This window comes from Pseudochaenichthys georgianus, chromosome 12 (genome assembly GCF_902827115.2).
Source record: "Pseudochaenichthys georgianus chromosome 12, fPseGeo1.2, whole genome shotgun sequence".
NCBI lineage: Eukaryota > Metazoa > Chordata > Actinopteri > Perciformes > Channichthyidae > Pseudochaenichthys > Pseudochaenichthys georgianus.
In genome coordinates this window covers 26,854,969-26,878,036 of record NC_047514.1, presented here as the reverse complement: position 1 = coordinate 26,878,036, position 23,068 = coordinate 26,854,969, and the positions used below count along the sequence as shown (strand labels likewise).

Sequence of the window (23,068 nt, the reverse complement as noted above, 5' to 3'; positions counted from 1 at the left end):
TGCCTAAATGGGACACCGCACCATGATGCAAATGAAAACAAACACAGATTTGAAAATAAGCTGAGTGCGTCTTTCGTGAGTCTTTTCACGCTTCCTTCTTTTTTACCCACGATTCTGGTGACATTTTCCGGTACCGAAATGCTCAAGAATACAGGTCGGATGGCGGTCCGTTGTCCGATCTGCAATAGCTCCTACCGTGCCCTGAGCAAGCACCTACAGAGGAACCATGGTGTGCGTAACTTGGATGAAAGAAAAATTCTGCTGTTGTTGGCCAACGGACGGACCAACATTAGGCTCCATCCCTGTACCATTCTGGGATGCGAGTACCACGGCACAAGGCTGGATCGCCACTTGGCCAGAGACCATGTTGAGCTGGCCCGGGAGGAACTACATGTGGTTCAAAATCAAATGAAAATGACAGTGGCCAAGAAGGAGCTTTATGAACTCCGAATGACAAACCCCACAATAGAAATGATTACCGCTTGGGCTGTTGACACGGTGGCAGACGACGATATACTGTCACAACCTCCACCCTTGTCCCCGGTGAATGAATGTGACAACCCGGACTGCAAAGAATGGAGGCTGGAGGCTAACGCAGTGAGGGCTCAGCGGGACATATATGCTGCTGAGGTGAAATCCCTGCGCTGCAAGTTGCAGCAGAGGATAAAGGACAAGCGACAGAGGATGGATCAGCGGGCCGGGGACATGCCCGCGTTCGATGGGGAGGAACGAGAGCGGGTCATTCTGAAGAAACGACCCCGACCAGAGTCGACACCAACGAGGCTGTCCAAGTCGAAAGGTCCCTCCTGCAGCAAGTCTCCCATTCCTGCCTGCAGCACGTCTCCCATTCCCGCCTGCAGCACGTCTCCCATTCCCGCCTGCAGCAAGTCCCCCACTGGCTCTCACACCCATTCACCCAGCTCCTCAGAGCCTGCATCCATCCATACCGAGGCCTCGTCAACCTCCCCTCCCATAAATTCCCCCTGGTTCCGGGGCAGGGGCCGGGGAAATATAATGCGGGACATAACATTCCCACGGATCATGGGTAAGTGTTTTGGCTATGTGACACATGCAGTTTCTGTAACACATCATGTGTTGTCATTAAAGTACTGTTTATATTTCACAGAGGAGTATCTGCAAGGATACCGGGAGCATTATGCAGGTATCGACCCACCAGTGAGGCTCCAGGAAAACACAGTCTCCAAACTAAGCAGAGTGAAGTCGTTCCTCAGTTTCATGGCACACGGTTTCAATCGCCTGTCTGACTGGCTCTTTTTGAGGGATCTCAAGAGGATACGCGGGTGGTCCCGGAGCCTGATGAAGTCAAGCCTTCAGGTCACGACCTCCGACTTCTACATCAAGAATATATCACACTTTCTCAAGTACATGGCCGACACACCGTGCAAGGGGAGCAGGCTCAGCCAAACGGACATGATTTTAATCAAACGGGAAGTAGTTGCCATCCTGAAGTCCCTGAAGAGAAAAGTACTTATCCACCAGATGCAAGTGAAGCGTGACAAGATGGAAGGTCTGCCGAGCCACAACGACCTAATGACATGCTTGACTTCGACCACCACTCGCATCCCTCAGCTCCTGGATGTGATGGCCAGCAATCCGACTACCGCGACCCGGACACTGCTCTATGGGTATATGACTCTTCATTGGAGCTGCATTTATGGCCACCGTCCGGGGGTCTACTCCAACATGACCAACGCCGAGGTCCGAAAGGCGGATACAACTGGCACTGCCTTCGGCTACCTGGTTCATGTGAGTGCTATTAATCAATGTATTTATTCTGGCAGTTATATGCATGATTGACATTGTATTGACACTCTCTATCTCTGTCATAACAGGTAAGTAACCACAAGACGGCCAACGCGTTCGGGGAGGCGCAGCTGTACCTCACCGTAGAAGAATTTGGATGGATGAAGAGGTGGCTGGAAATTAAGGGTACGCTGACCTGCACCCAGAGCCGTTACTTTCTGTACACAGAGGGGAAGAACCCGTTCAGGAAGCTTGCCTACTCCCTGAGGTTGGCATGGGCTGATGTGGGGCTCCGCAGTCCCATTAACTTCACCGACCTCCGCACAGTCCACGCCGATAATGCGAAGAGGTTTCAAGACAAAGGCAACCGCCAAAGAGTGAGTGATTTCATGTGTCACAACACTGCAACTGCGGACAAATTTTACGCGAATAATCCTTCTTTGAAGGAGGCTGCGGACATTCGGTTGCTCTTCACACAGTCACTTCAAGCAGCGGCGGCGGCATCGACAGCAGCAGCAGCAGCGGGAAATGAAGACACTTTTGCGGGTATTGACATCGACAGTGACAACTCTGGAGAGGAGCACAGCCCGGCTCCCTACCAAGACTCCCTACCAAGACATGTCCCGAAGAGGGACCAGTCACTGGCCGAACACAACCCCTCAGACATGGGTGAAGAGAGGGTGCCATACTCTGCCCCAACTTCACCCACTGTTGCCAGTGATCAACTTGTAAATATGCAGTGTGTTGTTGTAATCAGTCCCCTTGTAAATACGTTATATCCTGTTTGAATTTATTTATTACTGTCAATATTACTGTAAATAAAGTTTGTTAAAATTACTAAGTGTTCTGTTTTTAATCCCACTATGGGTTTTCTTCTTTTAAGATCCCCAGGGGCACGATATTCTGGTTCTGGTGGTAGCATGTAGGTGTTTAGTCCGAGTGAGGAGTGCTCAAGTGTGGGATGATTTGTAAGGTAGAAGAGGGTAAAAAAAGTTAAAGTGTGAACCTCCAGCAGGGCAGGTGGTGCTGTGAAGAAGGCCGACTATGGGTGCCGATGGGCGGACGGCAAAGCACCGCAAAGTAGACCCCCTTTAAGTGTAGCCAGGGGCACGAGCAAAATCCTCCATGGAGGTTGGGTGCTGCTGCTGTGAAGAAGGCCGACTATGGGTGCCGATGGGCGGACGGCAAAGCACCGCAAAGTAGACCCCCTTTAAGTGTAGCCAGGGGCACGAGCAAAATCCTCCATGGAGGTTGGGTGCTGCTGCTGTGAGGAAGGCCGACTATGGGTGCCGATGGGCGGACGGCAAAGCACCGCAAAGTAGACCCCCTTTAAGTGTAGCCAGGGGCACGAGCAAAATCCTCCATGGAGGTTGGGTGCTGCTGCTGTGAGGAAGGCCGACTATGGGTGCTGATGGGCGGACGGTAAAGCACCGCAAAGTAGACCCCCTTTAAGTGTAGCCAGGGGCACGAGCAAAATCCTCCATGGAGGTTGGGTGCTGCTGCTGTGAGGAAGGCCGACTATGGGTGCCGATGGGCGGACGGCAAAGCACCGCAAAGTAGACCCCCTTTAAGTGTAGCCAGGGGCACGAGCAAAATCCTCCATGGAGGTTGGGTGCTGCTGCTGTGAGGAAGGCCGACTATGGGTGCTGATGGGCGGACGGTAAAGCACCGCAAAGTAGACCCCCTTTAAGTGTAGCCAGGGGCACGAGCAAAATCCTCCATGGAGGTTGGGTGCTGCTGCTGTGAGGAAGGCCGACTATGGGTGCCGATGGGCGGACGGCAAAGCACCGCAAAGTAGACCCCCTTTAAGTGTAGCCAGGGGCACGAGCAAAATCCTCCATGGAGGTTGGGTGCTGCTGCTGTGAGGAAGGCCGACTATGGGTGCTGATGGGCGGACGGTAAAGCACCGCAAAGTAGACCCCCTTTAAGTGTAGCCAGGGGCACGAGCAAAATCCTCCATGGAGGTTGGGTGCTGCTGCTGTGAGGAAGGCCGACTATGGGTGCCGATGGGCGGACGGCAAAGCACCGCAAAGTAGACCCCCTTTAAGTGTAGCCAGGGGCACGAGCAAAATCCTCCATGGAGGTTGGGTGCTGCTGCTGTGAGGAAGGCCGACTATGGGTGCTGATGGGCGGACGGTAAAGCACCGCAAAGTAGACCCCCCTTTAAGATTCCCAGGGGCACGAGATTCTTGAGGGTGTGATCATCTTGGTTTAGTCCGTGGGGGAGTGCTTAAGTTCGGGGGCCCGGGGACCCAAGGTGCTCGAGGTTCTGGAGGTACATGGGAGGGATCCTGGAGCTCCTTAGTCCGTGTTTTGGGGGTCTTGGAGCGGCCACAGAGAGGTGCTTTTCCCCGGGGTATGTCATGGAAGTCTGAAATAACCTGTTTGCTCATGTCAGGGAGAGATGCTGGGGCTGCTGCGTCCGTGTTTTGGGGGTCTTGGAGCGGCCCCGAAGAGGTGGCTTTGTCGGTGTACGTAATGTAAGTGTGAACTAGCCTGTTTTCTCAAGGCAGGGAGGGATCCTGGAGCTCCTTAGTCCGTGTTTTGGGGGTCTTGGAGCGGCCACAGAGAGGTGCTTTTCCCCGGGGTATGTCATGGAAGTTTGAAATAACCTGTTTGCTCATGTCAGGGAGAGATGCTGGGGCTGCTGCGTCCTTGTTTTGGGGGTCTTGGAGCGGCCCCGAAGAGGTGGCTTTGTCGGTGTACCTAATGGGTAAGAAAGCCAGTCTACACAGGTCGTGAAATGTGATTGAAATGTACAGAGTGCTGTACATTTCAATCACTTTGAATGGGAGTGGTGAGGTGTGGATGAAATGGCCATATCTCCCTTAAATTCACATCAAACTCACCCATCTTTCACACACTAATTCATGGGTAACAGAGCCATGTACACCATGCATTTAAAGTAATGTTAGCCAGCTTTCAGACACTAATTCGTGGGGAAGAAAGTCACCCTGGACGGGTCATCAAATGTGATTGAAATGGACAGATTCCTGTACATTTCAATCACTTTTAATGGGAGTCGTGAGGTGTGGATGAAATGGCCATATCTCCCTTAAATTCACATCAAACTCACCCATCTTTCACACACTAATTCATGGGTAACAGAGCCATGTGCACCATGCATTTAAAGTAATGTTAGCCAGCTTTCAGACACTAATTCGTGGGGAAGAAAGTCACCCTGGTCGGGTCGGGAAATGTGATTGAAATGTACAGAGTGCTGTACATTTCAATCACTTTGAATGGGAGTCGTGAGGTGTGGATGAAATGGCCATATCTCCCTTAAATTCACATCAAACTCACCCATCTTTCACACACTAATTCATGGGTAACAGAGCCATGTGCACCATGCATTTAAAGTAATGTTAGCCAGCTTTCAGACACTAATTCGTGGGGAAGAAAGTCACCCTGGTCGGGTCGGGAAATGTGATTGAAATGTACAGAGTGCTGTACATTTCAATCACTTTGAATGGGAGTCGTGAGGTGTGGATGAAATGGCCATATCTTCCTTAAATTCACATCAAACTCACCCAGCTTTCACACACTATTTCATGGGTAACAGAGCCATGTGCACCATGTATTTAAAGTAATGTTAGCCAGCTTTCAGACACTAATTCGTGGGTAATAAAGGCCTGTACATCTCCCTGTTTGAAAGGGCCATATCTCCCTTAAATTCACAGCAAATTTACCCATCTTTCACACACTATTTCATGGGTAATAAAGCCATGTGCACACTGTATTTAAAGGGCTGCAGGAACACTTTACCCGCCTTTTAAACACCTTTTCCTGGGTAAACAATCCATGTATTTCCGCCTGCTTTCCATCAGCACCCGCCAGTCATTTCAAACGGTTTCAAATCGTTTTCTCACTTTTAAAAACAGCTTTCTGCCCTGTAAATGATTTCTAATCATTATTACCGTCATGGAGGAGCTGCAGGGACACTTTACCCGCCTTTTAAACACCTTTTCCTGGGTAAACAATCCATGTATTTCCGCCTGCTTTCCATCAGCACCCGCCAGTCATTTCAAACGGTTTCAAATCGTTTTCTCACTTTTAAAAACAGCTTTCTGCCCTGTAAATGATTTCTAATCATTATTACCGTCATGGAGGAGCTGCAGGGACACTTTACCCGCCTTTTAAACACCTTTTCCTGGGTAAACAATCCATTTATTTCCGCCTGCTTTCCATCAGCACCCGCCAGTCATTTCAAACGGTTTCAAATCGTTTTCTCACTTTTAAAAACAGCTTTCTGCCCTGTAAATGATTTCTAATCATTATTACCGTCATGGAGGAGCTGCAGGGACACTTTACCCGCCTTTTAAACACCTTTTCCTGGGTAAACAATCCATTTATTTCCGCCTGCTTTCCATCAGCACCCGCCAGTCATTTCAAACGGTTTCAAATCGTTTTTTCACTTTTAAAAACAGCTTTCTGCCCTGTAAATGATTTCTAATCATTATTACCGTCATGGAGGAGCTGCAGGAACACTTTACCCGCCTTCTAAACACTTATTCCTGGCTAAAACAATCAATGTATTTCCGCCAGGGTCACAGCCTGCTGCTGCTGCTGCTGCTGCTGCGGCGGCTGCTGCTGCTGCTCTCCCTCCCTAAATTCACATCAAAGTCACCCAGCTTTCACACACTATTTCATGGGTAATAAAGCCATGTGCACACTGTATTTAAAGTAATGTTAGCCAGCTTTCAGACACTAATTCCTGGGGAAGAAAGTCACCCTGGACGGGTCATCAAATGTGATTGAAATGGACAGATTCCTGTACATTTCAATCACTTTTAATGGGAGTCGGTGTGGATGGCCTGTTGAATCCGATTTTGAGCACTCTTTTCCCCGCATAAACTAGTTTAAATCACCGTTAAACACTTATTCTGTTGATGTCTATATAACCGACTTCCCGCTATGCATTAAGTCGGTTATATGGACCCTGTACACTAGGCATACCGCGGCCGGTAGTAAATGTCCAACCATTGTACCCTCTGGTCCCTAGGGTATGTGAGGGTCTAAGGACAGAGGGTGTCGTATTGTCATACTGATATTCTGTACACACTGTGAAGACCACTGAGACAAATGTAACATTTGTGATATTGGGCTATATAAATAAACATTGATTGATTGATTGATTGATTGATTGATTGATTGATTGATTGATTGATTGATTGATATGGCTTGCTTGGTGTAGTGATTGTGGACGTGGGGGGACGGCGCCCCCCCCCCCCTCTTACTAGTGATGTGTCGGTCGTGAACGAGCCGGGTCAAAGAGCCGGCTCTTTTAAGTGAACGACGGGAGCCGGTGTTATGCCGCAGTTCGCGGGGACGCGCAAACGTCACGTCATCGCCTGTATTGACTGTTTGTCTAGTTAGTGCGAATGCTGTTTACAACATTCCACTATAGTACTTCAAAACTTTATTCTTCCCCTTATTATTTCAGCCAATACTTTGGCTCTCCATAACTTCAGCTTACTTTCAGCTACAGAAACCATTCAAATATTAAACTATTCAACCTTTTCAGCAATTGATAAGAAACCTTCAACTTTTTCAAAAATATTTCATACTTTTTGAAATATTCAGCTTTTTAAACTATTTTTTTAACATTGAAGTCAATGGGAGATGCCTTCAAATCCTGTTTTCCTACACTTTGCGCCAAATGCATCTCCTTCCACATAATTTCAGCCAGACCCTTCATTCCAACTTTCAAATGACCACAAGACCTTCAGCTATTCAAACTTGACTTTTACTTTTGATATCTTTTAAACATTCTGAGATATTGAATTTAGTTTGGAGCTTGGTAGAGAGGCCTTTTTCAGATTTGTACATTAGAGTGGATGGGAGCAGCTCGTTAACTCTAGAGTGCTTTGATCTCAAAACAGAATGCAGGACAGCTCAAAATTCTCCCCCACAAATGTTTTATATTAGACAAAATGCCTCTTCAGGGCATGAAGTGACAAAAAGTCCAGCTAGCTCCCAATTGATTCCCTTGTTAAATTGTTCCGGATCTTTCTTCAGAGCAGGGAGAAGTACACTTTAGACAAACTGCTCTCCCTCATCTTTCTCCTCCTCCTCCTCCTCCTCCTCCTCATCTTTCTCCTCCTCCTCTCCCTCCTCATCTTTCTCCTCCTCATCTTTCTCCTCCTCATCTTTCTCCTCCTCCTCATCTTCCTCCTCCTCCTCTCCCTCATCTTCATCCTCCTCATCTTCCTCCTCCTCTCCTCCTCCTCCTCATCTTCCTCCTCATCTTCCTCTTCCTCCTCCTCCTCTCCCTCATCTTCCTCATCTCCCTCATCTTTCTCCTCTTCATCTTCCTCTGCCTCCTCCTCCTCATCTTCCTCATTATCTTCCTCCTCCTCTCCCTCATCTTCCTCCTCCTCCTCTCCCTCCTCTTTCTCCTCCTGTTTCTCCTCCTCCTCATCTTCCTCATCATCTTCCTCCTCCTCCTCTCCCTCATCTTCCTCCTCATCCTCTCTCTCATCTTTCTCCTCCTCCTCATCTTCCTCATACTCCTCATCTTCCTCCTCATCTCCCTCATCTTTCTCCTCCTCCTCTCCCTCATCTTCCTCCTCCTCTTCCTCCTCCTCCTCTTCCTCCTCTCCCTCATCTTCCTCCTCCTCCTCTCCCTCATCTTCCTCCTCCTCATCTTCCTCCTCCTCTCCCTCATTTTTCTCCTCCTCCTCTCCCTCATCTTTCTCCTCCTGTTTCTTCTCCTCCTCCTCTCCCTCATCTTTCTTCTCCTCCTCCTCCTCTCCCTCATCTTCCTCCTCCTCCCCCTCCCCTCATCTTCCCCATCCTCATCTTTCTCCTCATATTTCTCCTCTTCCTCCTCCTCATCTTTCTCCTCCTCCTCCTCCTCCTCCTCCTCCTCCTCCTCCTCCTCCTCCTCCTCCTCTCCTCCTCCTCTCCCTCATCTTCCTCCTCCTCCTCATCTTCCTCCTCATATTTCTCCTCCTCCTCCTCATCTTTTCCTCCTCCTCCTCATCTTTCTCCTCCTCCTCTCCCTCATCTTTCTCCTCCTCTTCCTCCTCTCCCCTCATCTTTCTCCTCATCTTTCTCCTCCTCCTCTCCCTCATCTTTCTCCTCCTCATCTTCCTCCTCCTTATCATCTTTCCCCTCCTCATCTTTCTTTCTCCTCCTCCTCTCCCTCCTCATCTTCCTCCTCCTCATCTTCCTCCTCCTCCTCCTCTTCTTCATCTTCTCCTCCTCCTCCTCCATCTTCCTCCTCCTCATCATCTTCTCTCCTCCTCCTCTCCCTCATCTTCCTCCTCCTCATCTTCCTCATCTTTCTCCTCCTCCTCCTCTCCCTCCTCTTTCTCCTCTTCATCTTCCTCCTCCTCCTCATCTTCCTCCTCCTCCTCTCCCCTCATCTTCCTCCTCCTCCTCCTCTCCATCATCTTCCTCATCTTTCTCCTCATATTCCTCATCTTTCTCCTCCTCCTCCTCCTCCTCTCCTCCTCCTCATCGTTCTCCTCATATTTCTCCTCCCCCTCTTCCTCCTCCTCATCTTCCTCCTCCTCTTCCTTATCCTCATCTTTCTCCTCTCCCTCACCTTTCTCCTCCTCATCTTCCTCATACTCATCTTTCTCCTCATATTTCTCCTCCTCCTCATCTTTTCTCCTCCTCATCTTTCTCCTCCTCTTCCTCCTCATCTTCCTCCTCATCTCCCTCATCTTTCTCCTCCTCCTCTCCCTCATCTTTCTCCTCTTCATCTTCCTCCTCCTCCTCATCTTCCTCCTCCTCTCCCTCATCTCCTCTCTCTTCATCCTCCTCATCTTCCTCCTCCTCTCCCTCATCTTTCTCCTCCTCATCTTCCTCCTCCTCTCCCTCATCTTTCTCCTCCTCCTCTCCCTCATTTTTCTCCTCCTCCTCTCCCTCATCTTTCTCCTTCTGTTTCTTCTTCTCTTCTCCTCCTTCTCCTCCTCATCTTCCTCATCATCTTCCTCCCCCTCCTCCTCCTCCTCCTCCTCCTCCTCCTCCTCCTCCTCCTCCTCCTCCATCTTTCTCCTCATATTTCTCTTCCTCCTCCTCATCTTCCTCCTCATATTTCTCTTCCTCCTCCTCATCTTCCTCTTCCTCCTCTTCCTTATCCTCATCTTTCTCCTCCTCCTCCTCTCCCTCATTTTTCTCCTCCTCTCCCTCATCTTTCTCCTCTTTTTCTTCTTCTTCTCCTCCTCCTCCTCCTCCCTCATCTTTCTTCTCCTCCTCCTCCTCTCCCTCCTCCTCCTCCTCCTCATCTTTCTTCTCCTCTTCCTCATCTTCCTCATCTTCCTCCTCCTCCTCCTCCTCCTCCTCCTCCTCCTCCTCCTCCTCCTCCTCCTCATCTTTCTCCTCCTCCCCCTCTCCCTCATCTTTCTCCTCTTCTTTCTCCTGCTCCTCCTCCTCCCTAGCCCTATGCTGCTGCTCCTCTGGCTGTCCTTTTATGCATCTTCCTCTTAAACAAGCAAAAACATGTCTGTTGACTTTCTCTTCATGTTCTGCTGATTCACATTACACACAGCAGAGATTAATACATTACATTAGGCCAGCATGTCAACATGAGCTAACGTTAGCTTAGCATGCTAAACACACATAAGCACATCCCACACATCACATCAGACACTATATAAACCTAGGACACCGTCTGGAGCCAGGTTCCACTTGTATTGAGTGGGAAAGCTGTATTTCTGCCAATATTTCTAATTTAATTTGGGGTTAAGTACATAGTCAGAATAAGTGAGACATGGATTGTACTGCTGTTACACAGCTATATGCCATACATGTTTGCATACATTCACAGTCAATATTGATTCACTATGATAGCTCTCTAATAATGGCGCATTTCCACTGCAGCGGGTAGCCCCGTTTAAGCGTCCTGAACCGCCCTCAAGCGGCCAGGCCAGTTTTTGGTGGCATTTCCATATAGCCTAGTACCGGCTAGCGGGTACTTTTCCCCTCTTTTTCCGGCCCCATAAAATCGTGGTTCTATCAGACCAGGCCAGGGCTGTGACGTCAACACTCGACTGCTGATTGGTCAGAGAGAATCGTCACAAGATTGCGCGCGAGATCATCCCTCGCGTCACATATATCAAGAAGCAAGCTTGCAGCATTTTGTAAACGGAGGAGCTACAAAAATGGCAACGTCGAAGAAAAGCACACCGTGGTCGATCGAGGACGTGACGACGTTCCTTAATCTCATTGGGGATGATAAAATCCAGCGGGATCTCGACGGAACAACGCGAAATGTGAAAGTGTTCCAGGATGTCTCTGCACAGATGTCCGAACGCGGATTTTCGAGGACTTTCCTGCGATGTAGGGAAAACGGCAACGGCTTTACTGGAGTCCCTGCAAGGTACGCTCACTTCTAACAAAGAAGTCTATTTTATCCTTACATTAATGTTCGACAACCCGTGCTTTTATGGAGCCGCGAAGAGCTACATAGCTAGCTAAGGCAGATAGCCTAGGCAGATAGCCTTAGCTAGAGCTATTGTTTGCTAACACCATATGTGCCATTGTTTACGTTCAGTTTTTCTTTTCTATAGTTGTTGTTGCTATTTAGTATTGTGCTGCAGTAGTTTGTGGAATTATCAAGTCATTTTGCTGTTCTAGATGATTACATTGGGACTCGTGAGGAGGAACATTCCCGAACAACGGTTGATGGCGGTTCCGTCCACATCGTCATCGAATCCAGAACGGACCCCAGCCGAATAATCGACACCAACTCAACCACCAACACCGAGTGCCATCACGACACCGCAGCGTGTGGTTCTAGGTAAGAAATAGAAATGGCAAAGCGACTGGAATTGTGTTTTGTTTTTTTAAACCTTGGATCATCCATCGTCAGTAATTAAAATAAGCTATACCACTGTGTGGAAATGCTCTGTTTCAAGTAAAGTCTTAGCTAGTAAGCAGCTAGTACAGTTGTGTGTGACATCCTATCATATACATATATTTATATCAACAGGCTGGACATAATGTAATTCACTTTCACAATCATTGTAAACATCTAGGGCCAGAACTTTCTTTAGTTCACCTTACTGTTGTTCTGTTTATACATGTTGTTCTTATATCCTTGTATGACCTGTACCTGTCCTGTGTGTTTTCCTTATTGCTAATTATTATCTTATTGTCACCCAGGCAAGAGGAAACGAGGAGGAGAGGATCGGGCCCAGCAGGAACGGCACCATGACTGGGCAGCCGACGTGGCCCGTCTCCTCCCTGATACTTCAAAAAACCTTAATAGTTATTGTACATATTATATATTTTTTATCTAGTTAATATTTAAATGCAACATTTGTACTTCCTTGTTTATTTATTTTCTTTCAAATGTTCATTTTATATTTACAATTCCATGTATATTTATGCTGGCTGCAATACAGTTTTACATTTTTTTATTTGTATTGTTTAATGGCATGCCTTTTTGATACAACATTTGTATTTTTATACTGCCATCAATAAAGTACTTCTTTGACTTATCTTATCTCTTGTTGATAATGAATGGCACCCAACATAAAAAAATCATAAACATACATGAATTTATAAAGCAATAACAAACACCATCAGTTAGGAAAAAGCCCCTTACTTTTAAGAGATTTAAAGCAAGAAATTGAGTTTGCTAGCTTGAGGTCCTCCTCTAAAACATTATTACATGTTTATTTTGTAATGGTATTAAGAATACATGATAAATACATAATACATGTAGAAATTGCTCAATTGTAATACCCTCGTTCTACTAGACTCAAACAACACATTCCTTATATATTTCAAAGATGAGAGAACAAAATAAACCTATAACCCATTCAAGCAAGCTTTTAACATGTCTAGAAGAAAGATTGAGGTTATATTTAATATATTATTTTATGTTGTGGATACTTTAGTCTCCATCCATGTTTACAATTGTCCACACTATTTTACACTTGCATTTATGAATATAGTTTTGCTGTGTTTTACACTTTAGTATTTATGTTTATAGTTAGATTTGATATTCGCTTAATTTATTAGAAAGATTTTCTTTTCATGATCTGATATTTCCTCAAATGTTCTTATTATGGGGCAGTACTTACTGGTGCTTGAAATTCAAATATTTACTAAATATTCAATTCAGATAACATTTGATTAAAAAATTTGACAAACACATGTATATGAAAAAAAAAGATGTATTTATGTTCAATACAATGCAATACAATGCATATGTAGGTATTCAGGTAGCGCATCAAAGACACCTTGAGACACTGCTACCCCAGGCTCTGCTGCTGGTGCATTCCACCCATCATCATAGTCCTCTCCATGACTCTCGCAGACGTTATGCAGAGCACAGCATGTCAGCACCATGGATTTCACAATAAACAAGAAAACGATCGCTTCCACATCCTCCATTGTTGTGTGTGTTTTGTGAGTTGTGTAGCATTGAAAATGACGCCACTGCAGTTTTACCCAGCGTCGCTCCGTCCAAAAAGCCGATCGTCCCGCCTACACTGCGTTGCTACCCCAGGTCCTAAACTGTAATGGAAATGCGCCACGGCCTCGGCCGGCCAGCGAGGCAGCCCGAGGCCTGAGCGAGGACGCTTAGGGACGCTTAAACCGGGCTACCCCGCTGCAGTGGAAATGCGCCATAACAGCAGAGAAATCCATTTCTCAGGACTTGTGACTATGTACGTCACCCCACATTTCAATAAGCCTATAGAAAGACTTGTTACATAATAGTGAGCTCCCACACCACACCTAATCACCTACATGTCTTACTACACAGGGAATGGAGAGGTCTTTCATGCTTATAGCAAACCCCACTGCCCTGCTAACAGGACATTTAACATTACATAGCATGCTGTTCCCAATTACGTCAGATCAATTTGATCCTGCAATACAGTGCAATACATATGTTACAACTACATATTTAGTCATACATCACTATTACCCAACACACAGCTTCACGCATCATTGTTGTGCCATTGACAACATCACATTAACAACTGTATTGCAGGTTTGCTTTTTGATCAATACACACAGCCACAACAAGCAAACACCACTGGTATGGACTCTCATATGAGACAGGGTTCAAATCCCTGTAGTGGCTTGAACTATTGTTGGACTGTACACATTTCTTTAACACGCCAAATACATCCCGTAAAAACTCAAACAACTCTTAACTATACCTCCATTCAACAACTAACATCCACCACAAACCAACACCCTGCTTCCACAGCCAGAACCACTAACACACAAGCCTAATACCTCCTGGTCAGATCACACGCAGCTCATTTACCACGACTCCAGCACGCCTGCAGGACGCCGGGACGACCGGCGACCCTCCCCGACAGGCGCTCGGACGCGAAGGCCCGCCCACAACTGCGTGCACGTCTGTGACCGCAGTTTTAATTATTATTATGGTGGAACACGATGATGTCATAACTCCAACTGTCATGCTCAGAGCAGCAGACTTCAGATAATGGTTAATGGTCCTGCCCTCAACAGCTCTACATCAATTATGGGGTGTCATCATGTGCCGTTTCCATGGATCCCTCGCCATAAAACACAATGTCGCTGTAACTCCAATGGACACGGTCCAATTGCCACCCAAACTTTGCTTGTATATCACCGGTCCATGCCTTAACAGCTTTACGCCAAATCTGAGATCTCACCATAGGCTGTTGCCATGGAAACGCATCCCTCGCCATAAAACACGATGTCGCTGTAGCTCCAATGGACACGGTCCGGTCGTCCCACAATCTTCACCTGTATATCACCTCTCCATGCCTCAACAGCTCTATGTCAAATGTGACATCTCACCATATGCCGTTTCCCTCGCCATAAAACACGATGTTGTCATAACGCCTATGAAAAGGGTCAAAACAGCACCAGACTTCAGATAATGGTTAACGGTCCAGCCCTCAACAGCTCTACGTCAATTATGGGGTGTCCGTGTCCTCATATGCTGTTTCCATGGAAACCATCGCCATAAAAGACGATGTCGCTATAACTCCTATGAAAATTTTCAAAAAGTTCTCAAATTTCATGTGTGCTAACAGTCCAGCCGTGAAGACATCTACGGGACAGTTTTGAGATTTCTTCAAATGCCGTTAATGCTCACCCTGAAACACGGTTTTCTCATAACTTAATTGAAAATGCTCCAAACGGCCCAAAACTTCACAGATTTAGTAACAATGCAGCCATCAATGCATCTGCGTATTATGGGATGTCATCAAATGCCGTTGGCATGGCAACAGATCATTCGCCATCAAGTTAGTTCAAAAGTTTGCAGTTCAAATATTCTGCTGCTTTTCCAAGCCTTTTTACTTTATTTTCTTCTCTCATCACACTCAAGCCCCCAGTGTTCATGTATCATTTCAATCTAAATTCTTCACTTTCTTCTTACACATTACATTTCAGCATAGCAGTTTAGCGTCAGATTTTCAGCATAAAGCATTCCCACTAGCAATGTATTCAGGAATTGCATTCTCTACTCTAGTTTAATTTGGTATACCACAATTGAGACCCAACAATATGTAATCGTTTTCAATTTAAATGTAAATACTTGAACGTCATTATTATTATTATTGATTCTCAAGGTAGTCTCATTGAGATTAGGAACTATTTTTCAATAAAAAAAAGACAAGACTTGTGTAAAGAAATTAACTACATCTAATTAACATGTTCTTCCGTTGAAACATGTATAGAGTGCCACAGTGACTAGTCCTAAAACCCGGAAGTAAACTCTTTCCGGTTCCTTCGACAAAAACCAATGCAATTTCATAATCATAAATCTATCTATAAGATTTAGGATTCGAAAATTATAAAAGTAGGGTAGACATGTGGATATTATCCGGCTGAACAAAACGTGATCTGTCTCTTCAATTTGTGTCAATCACAGACCTTATTTCGAGCTATTTTCCAAAATCCCGTGGAAAAATTGCATTGGTTTTTGTCGAAGGAACCGGAAGTGGTCAAATGCTAACTTACTGGAAAAGTCGGACAACAATGTTTTATATTTTCTTCCACATTGTGAACAAGGACTGTTTTCTTTCATCTTTAATAAAATACAGAAAGGTTGCCACCACAGGGAGCAGTTAACGGACAAGCTGATTACATGTGATAGTTATCTATAAACTAAAGAGCAGCTCAGGAGTCAAAAGTCCACCTGTGTCACTTATCTTCACCACACATTTTGTCCACACACTCTTCATGACATGATTATCTTCAATTGTGCGTTAATCATCTGTGGATGACTTCTGATGAACTCTGAGATACTTGAGTCAAACTTTGAGCAACATTTAATAAAATGATTTCTGCTTAAATTAACCCAGCAAGAACATTCAGAATAATTGTTTCCCCTTCTAAAACCTGGGTGTCTTGCAGTATAAGGACACAATACAACTGGACATATGTTGACACTGAACAACAAACACTGAACATTTTGATTTTGATGTGAAGAAACCCAACCCGGGTTTAAGCAGGGAAATCTGTAATGGACGGGTAATGCTTCTTATTTTAGGCATTTTACTTTCCCTGACTCCACTTTCTCAAGATTTGCTCTGCTGCATCCAGGGTGGCTTCCTCCTGTTAGACCGAAATGAGGACGTGTTAGTCAAAGAGCGAGACAGGAGAAGAATTACATTCATTTCAGGTATTTAGGTTACATTTACCTTGACGAAACAGAATCTGACGTATTTGTCAAACTCCTTTCCGTGCTCTGGGCTGTAGAAAGCGGAGACAGGGATTGTTGCTAAACCCTGCAGGACAAATTAAAATCATACAGTCAAAGCACCACATATTCAGCACAATATCCTAAATGCATCATACAAATACTATACAAAAACACTAATCCAATCCTTATTCTTTCAAAACAAAATCCAAAACTTGTGTTAGAGCTTCCAAAAATCAGTTGAAATAAAATCAACATAAATTAGCAAGATATTCTATGAACATCATCAGACAACTAGAGTAATGTCAGACAAACATGCTTTTAAAACAAACAATAACAGCTTTAAGAGGGAATGCATTAATCCGAGATAAATAATAAAGTATGAATAAAATGCTTATAATTTACCTTCTCTTTAGTTAGCCACTTTACAAATCTGTAGTCATAGGATTCATCCGTCGTGCTGTCATCATTAAAGTCCACCTCTGTGAAAAAGAAAGAGGTCAACTTAAGTGAGGCAGCCCTAATGAAAGAAGAGACGTTAAATGTTACTTCAGTTGAAGCAGTGCTGGATGTCTGTCCTCCACTCACTGACGGAGGAGATGTCTGCGATCATGAAGTACCCCCCCTCTGGCATGATGGGCTGCAGACCCACGCTCTGCAGGCAGGAGGCCAGCTTCCCCCTGCGGTGGTGCAGCATGGCAGGCAGCTGCTGGAAGTAGCTCTCCGGAGAGCCAAACAGCTCGTACTCCCTCTCAAATCCACGAGCTACTGCCTCCTGGAGAAGAAGAGGAGAAGAAACGAGCAGAACGGGATAAAAGATGAGTTTCCCTGGTGCATATAGGACACAGCTTTTTTAGTAAACATCTCTTTAAATCAATCAAACAAACAAACTTTAATAAGATAATCATAAATCACAATAAATAGGATACATTCATTCATTTAAATTGTATTTCTTCTTGAAATGCTTGTTTTTTTTTTTAATCGTATCTATTTTTCCCAAACTACACAGATGTTTCAAGGCCCTCATCCAGCGACTATCCCGATAATGTAAATTGTCCACCATCACCTGATTGTGAGTGTTTTTATCTCAATCAATAATAAGATACTCGTCCATCCCTATCCTGAACTATCTCCTTAATTGCCCACCAATGCTGAACAATCCGTAAGTACAGAACCCACATTTCTAACCGTATGTGGGGCCTCTTCTGAATCCAAGTTGTATTTTTACAAACGTTTCTAAAATGCTCCAGGCATTATGTAATTATGTACCTGAGCGGCTGTAGGACAGTGGTACACACAGTTCTGGAAGATGGTTTTCATGTGTTTGATGATATGCCCCGAGCTGATGACCCAGCCAACCTGAGAGGAAAAACAAGTTATGATAACACTGTGACTAAAAGAAGAACGTGTGTTTTCGTTTCCATTTGTGAACCCACTGAGAAATGTCAATGAGGTATTCCTGGGCCCTTACACTTTATTTCATAAAAATCGGAACAGCGTTTTTTTTCTTAATGCGGCTGACAAAAAAACAAAACATAGCTTCCTTTATAGATTATTAAATAATTCAATATTTTAAAGGGGTTACCTTCCAGCCAGTAGCACTGAAGGTTTTTCCTCCACTGCCGATGGTGATGGTTCGTTCCCACATGCCGGGGAGGCTGGCTGTCAATAACATAGTTAATACAAATAATAATGCAGCGTTATGCTTTGTGTGCATTTTGTTAGCTTCTGACTGTATCTCACCTATCTTTACGTGCTTGTTTCCATCATAAGTCAGCCACTCATACACCTCGTCACTGATGCACAGAACGTCATGTTTGATGCACAGATCAGCGATCATTTGGAGCTCTTCAGTCTTGTAAACCTGTAATGTGTTTATTATGCAAAAGATCAAATTTTATTTTTTTTATTCAGCTGGCTTTAATTCTTTGATTCAGACAGTACACATGTCAATGTCTTGCCTTGCCCAGTGGGTTGTTGGGAGTGTTGATGACAATGGCTTTTGTGCGTGGAGTGAATTTACTGGCCAGCTCCTCAGCAGAGAGAGTCCAGTCCGCACTGGACAGGCTTCCTTCCACTTTCTGAAAATTAACAAAATAAAATGTATTACATTTTATTTTGCAAATACACAAAGGCACAAACCCAATGTGGGTAAGGCTCAGAGACAGGATGGTATGTACAATTGTTGGTTTTAAGTACGCTTTTTGTTGATATCAAATATAGGTTCCATACTTATGTCCTGCTCTAATGCGTCTCTTTGCAAAAATTATTATAAAAAAAGTTTTTTAAAAAGCCATTGGCCAAGAGGATTTTACATTCTTTAGTGCGTGATTTGAACTCCTCCCAGGGTGTTTCCTTACAGTGTCAAATAATCAATGTAATCCTTTCACTCAAAGCAGCATCATGAACAACATTTAAACAAGGTTGATGATTAAGCTAGTGTAATATAGCTTAATCAATATTTCCACAGATTGCATGTGTTTTTAATGCACCATCTTAATGTCTCCGTGTAATGTTCACATGCCAGAATGAACACCATTGGGGCGTCCCCAGGTAACCCAGTGTTTAACGTCACATTTTTAAGAAATAAAGGCAAGTCTCTAAAGTAAAGTCTTAAGCAAAACCTTAAGAGATGGTGCACATAAAAGGACTCCAAACGTGGGCGAGGTTGCCTGTGACTATTTTGAGAAAAGGAATAAAGCACTCACCGGCCTCAGAGGAACATACACTTCCTTTCCCCCGACCATCTTCACCATCGGCTGGTAGCAGTCGAAGAACGGCTCAACAATAATAACCTGAAACACAATCAGTTTTGTATCAACAGTGAAACACACATAATCTACTGTGAGAAAGAAAACACATTAGTTTTTCTTTAACTGTAAGTATCTTTTAACCTGTGCTAATTACGGCTGCTGCCTGGGACAACATTACGACTTGACTTGGGCTGAAATTCATCCCCATCATTTTGATAGTGTGCAATCTGCACATGTATGGCAGCCATTCCATTCCAGTGTCTGTTGAATTCCAACACAGTGAAATGTTGTTGGTAGTTTATAGAATATAATAAAAAATGGTTCATTTTACTCAAACACATACCGGTTCCTATAAATAGTAAAACCAGAGAAACTTCAATCAATCAATGTTTATTTATATAGCCCAATATCACAAATGTTACATTTGTCTCAGTGGTCTTCACAGTGTGTACAGAATATCAGAATATCAGTATGACAATACTTCAGAGCTGTACATCAGATATCTGCTAAAAGGTACATTATGGGGTGTTCATTCAATGTTTTGTGCAGCCTCTAAATGCTAGAGTTCGAATAAAGTGTTGCCAAATATGTAGAATTATTTGTCCCTTTTCTGCCAATTAAAAGGAGAAATACAGCAAAGACTCTTTAATAAGTAAAGCGTAAATGTGCAAACTTTGTTCCACTGTTGTAGCTTTCCTACCTCATCCCCTTTATCGATGAGAGCTTGGAACGCACAGAAGAGAGCCTGATAAGCTCCCACTGTGACCAGCACGTCTTCCAGAGGATCGATCTCATGTCCCGTAACCCTACTGAAGAATGTAGCCAGACTTTGCACAAGACGAGGATGTCCCTGAGGAGAATGAAACATGACTTTAATATCAGTGAAGTAAACTCAAGAACCATTTTCTGGTTTTGACAGAAAGGTAAAGTGTTCTTGGTGTGTGTTTGATCGTACAAACGCTCGGGTGTACTGGTGCATCTGCGGCCCTCCGTTCACAGCATCACAAAAAGCCTCCTGGACGAATTTGGGAGGGGAGAAGTCAGGAAAGCCCTGACCGAGGTTCACTGCTTTGTAATCTGCAGCCAGCTGAGTGAATTCAACCCTGTTGGTGCGAAGGGTAACACACAGTTACCTCAGGTATATGACCACCAATCATGTCTTAGTTATATCATGTTCTCTGCCTGATGAGCTACCTGCAACCATTTTAGATTATTTATCCAAGATTGTGTTGGTCATAGAAGCAAGTTAACAAAGCATTACACATGAATACAAAATAGAATAAATTAGAAAATAAACAAACAGTAAATAAATACACATCAACAGTAGAAAATGAACATAAACAGAACATTGTATGTACAGAATTATAGCGATGAAGTCTTTCTATCAAATATACAATATAAATAAACAAAGGATACTTATTTCATTACATTTCAATATTAAAGGTCCCATGTCATGCCTTTCTGGTTATCACCCGTCCCCTGGTGTTATGAAGGTTGTTCTGCATGTGAACGCTCTGCAGAGTCACACACCCTCAAAGTGCACCCTGCAGCGAGTACACCTCTAACACAGAGAAGACCTGTCTGCTGCCCCAGAACGCCTCGCTGGACATTTCTCTTTTTCCATTGTTTGCTTCCTGGGTTCAGTGACGTGTGCACACCCAGATCAACAACAAATGACCGGATTGGCCCAAATGGACCAATCCGTGGAGCACCTCACACACCAGGACCCCTTGGCTAACTAACAGGGAGTCCCATTGACTTGCATAGAGCTCCCTGAACGCTGGTAATAGACGAGTTGGGATGGCGGAGGAATGCTCTCCGCAGCAGACCCGTTCTCACAGCGTTATAAACCTTTTCTTTCTCAATATCAAGCCACACTTATTGTTTTTACTTCGGCTGTGAGTGTTTGTGTGCTCAGGATGAGTTGCGAGGCTTCGCAGGAGCGAGCCTCGCAACGTCCCAACCAATCAGAGCACACTAGGGGGGGGGGGGAGCAGGAGCTCCAACAAGCCGTTTAGGACAGAGAGTGAATACCTGGTGAATACACACTATACAGAGATGCTGTATGAGAAACCAATGTGATTTTGGAACATTGCACAATTTAAATCTATTCTAGTAGACCTCAACAATGGAATTATGATCAGTAGAAATGACCATGTCATGGGATCTTTAAACACTAAATGTACCAAAAAGTAAGTAAAAAAAAATAACAATGCTTGATAATGTTTTTTTGTTGTAAAAATACATTTGTATCTGGGTTAAAATATTGACTCAGTTCCTAAAAGTACAAACAATGCGGATTTTTCAAATCGTTTTGGTTTCACTTTAGGTTAAAAAAATATATTTATTATCTGATTTCTGATATGTCAAATAATAAGCTGTATTAATGAATTCTCTCTTTTTGAATGATTATTTTGTATTGCACTTTGGAAGACACCCCAGTTATCAGCTGTTACTTCTTAACTTGATATTACACCACAGGTGTGTGTCCCATGTTTGAATGCATGGAACCATAAATGTGTTAATCATTTCTAAAGCCTTTTCTTATCAAGCTCCACATTTGTGGAATCAGCTTCCAGTTTGTGTTCGGGCGGCGACACCCTATCCGTTTTTAAGAGTGCGCTTAAGACCTTCCTTTTTGATAAAGCTTATAGTTAGGGCTGATTAGATTCAGCCCCTAGTTTTGCTGATATAGGCTTAGTTTGTCGGGGGACATCTTACTTCTTCCTTCTCTCTGTCTATACCCGTGTACTCTCATGTTCCGATTAACCCAGCTTCCCCAAATGTCTTTCTTTTTGGTGTCTATATACGCTGGGATCCGGAGTCATGGGTGATCCTGCGGTCCTGGATCGCGAGCGCTGGATCTTGAGTCGTGGCTGTGGTCCTGGATCATCGGTCCTGGATGGATATCCTCGTGGATTCATCTTCCTATTACAGACACATGCATTTCCAAACATTTGGTCTACCTATGTTGCAAATGTATTATCTTTTCAATTTACACACGGCATCTATTGCACGTCTGTCCGTCCTGGGAGAGGGATCCCTCCTCTGCTGCTCTCCCTGAGGTTTCTCCCATGTTCCCTTTAAACTGTGGGTTTTCTCCGGAAGTTTTTCCTTGTACGATGTGAGGCTCTTAGGACAGATACTGATATTCTGTACACACTGTGAAGACCACTGAGACAAATGTAACATTTGTGATATTGGGCTATATAAATAAACATTGATTGATAAAGGAGTTGAACCAGGCTGTCACTATTAACACCCCCATGCTCCACCAATAACAGTATATATATTTAAGTTATTATAGTCAAACCACGTGACCACGGTTTGGTTTAGTCTTTCTGAGCAGAGATTTGTATTCATTATTCAAATGAAAACCCATTATTATAACTTACCAAACGTTTTTATCGACGCCTTCTGTTCTTCGTGCATGAATCCTTCGTGACATGATGATCTGTAATAAACGGACATTTATCATTCACTTTGTGCACCTGCAACTGAACATGTCTTTAACTGAACTGGAACAGACAACTAGAAAATAATCCAATGCATTAACACGGGTTTCCAAATGAGCACATTCTCCCCGTGGACATTTACTTTTAAGTGAAATAACTTACTAGTAAGCGGGAGAAGAAGTTAAATAATGACCTCCCCCCCTCCTTATGTTTTCATTTATACGTCCTGGATGGGCGGGGCGAGACGTCAATGAGCAGTAACCCGGATGTAACTCCAGTGTGCGCAGTAATGGCAGACGCCACAATTTAACATACAAATATTTATAATCTATAAAATGAAAAAAAGAGAATAAAATAAGCAGGTAGAAAGTATAAATAAACATAATATATATATATATTGTTTGTGCAAAAAGGTGCATTAATTGACTCTGAATGTAATAATAATTATGTAAATTGATTTAACCCATGTATTTATTAGA

At 44.2% G+C, this 23,068-nt stretch overlaps 2 protein-coding genes and 1 long non-coding RNA gene across 4 annotated transcripts; 2 read left to right on the top strand and 1 right to left on the bottom strand.

The window, feature by feature from the left end:
• The first annotated feature begins 460 nt into the window (after positions 1-460).
• On the top strand, positions 461-2,633 carry LOC139434901 (uncharacterized). The gene is made up of 3 exons (XM_071205062.1): positions 461-1,045; positions 1,127-1,767; positions 1,854-2,633. Exons 1-3 carry the CDS (start codon positions 472-474, stop codon positions 2,550-2,552), a joined length of 1,914 nt encoding a protein of 637 aa, XP_071061163.1. The 5' UTR covers positions 461-471; the 3' UTR covers positions 2,553-2,633.
• Positions 2,634-10,838: 8,205 nt separating this feature from the next.
• On the top strand, positions 10,839-12,203 carry LOC139434902 (uncharacterized). The gene is made up of 3 exons (XR_011644193.1): positions 10,839-11,095; positions 11,353-11,515; positions 11,881-12,203. It is a non-coding gene; the product is annotated as an uncharacterized lncRNA (long non-coding RNA).
• Positions 12,204-15,753: 3,550 nt separating this feature from the next.
• On the bottom strand, positions 15,754-22,828 carry kyat1 (kynurenine aminotransferase 1). 2 transcript variants are annotated; one of them, XM_034095958.1, is made up of 13 exons: positions 22,752-22,828; positions 22,530-22,588; positions 20,090-20,237; positions 19,835-19,984; positions 19,090-19,176; positions 18,343-18,462; positions 18,125-18,245; positions 17,967-18,043; positions 17,651-17,740; positions 16,970-17,156; positions 16,787-16,863; positions 16,383-16,469; positions 15,754-16,296 (listed from the first exon to the last, which is right to left on the bottom strand). In XM_034095958.1, exons 2-13 carry the CDS (start codon positions 22,580-22,582, stop codon positions 16,237-16,239), a joined length of 1,257 nt encoding a protein of 418 aa, XP_033951849.1. In that variant the 5' UTR covers positions 22,583-22,588; positions 22,752-22,828; the 3' UTR covers positions 15,754-16,236. The 2 variants fall into 2 exon arrangements, with proteins under 2 accessions (XP_033951849.1, XP_071061164.1); XM_071205063.1 differs by lacking the exons at positions 19,835-19,984; positions 20,090-20,237; positions 22,752-22,828 and having other exon boundaries at positions 22,530-22,594.
• Between the last annotated feature and the right edge of the window lie 240 nt (positions 22,829-23,068).

Excerpts from the sequence above, each read along its gene's own strand:
- LOC139434901 (XM_071205062.1), top strand. The coding sequence starts at position 472 with ATGATTACCGCTTGGGCTGTTGACACGGTGGCAGACGACGATATACTG. Across the intron at positions 1,046-1,126 it reads AACATTCCCACGGATCATGG|AGGAGTATCTGCAAGGATAC; the intron begins GTAAGTGTTTTG and ends TATATTTCACAG. Across the intron at positions 1,768-1,853 it reads CCTTCGGCTACCTGGTTCAT|GTAAGTAACCACAAGACGGC; the intron begins GTGAGTGCTATT and ends CTGTCATAACAG.
- kyat1 (XM_034095958.1), bottom strand. The coding sequence starts at position 22,582 with ATGTCACGAAGGATTCATGCACGAAGAACAGAAGGCGTCGATAAAAAC. Across the intron at positions 19,177-19,834 it reads TCATCGATAAAGGGGATGAG|GTTATTATTGTTGAGCCGTT; the intron begins GTAGGAAAGCTA and ends ATTGTGTTTCAG. Across the intron at positions 18,044-18,124 it reads AAACAAGCACGTAAAGATAG|CCAGCCTCCCCGGCATGTGG; the intron begins GTGAGATACAGT and ends TGTTATTGACAG.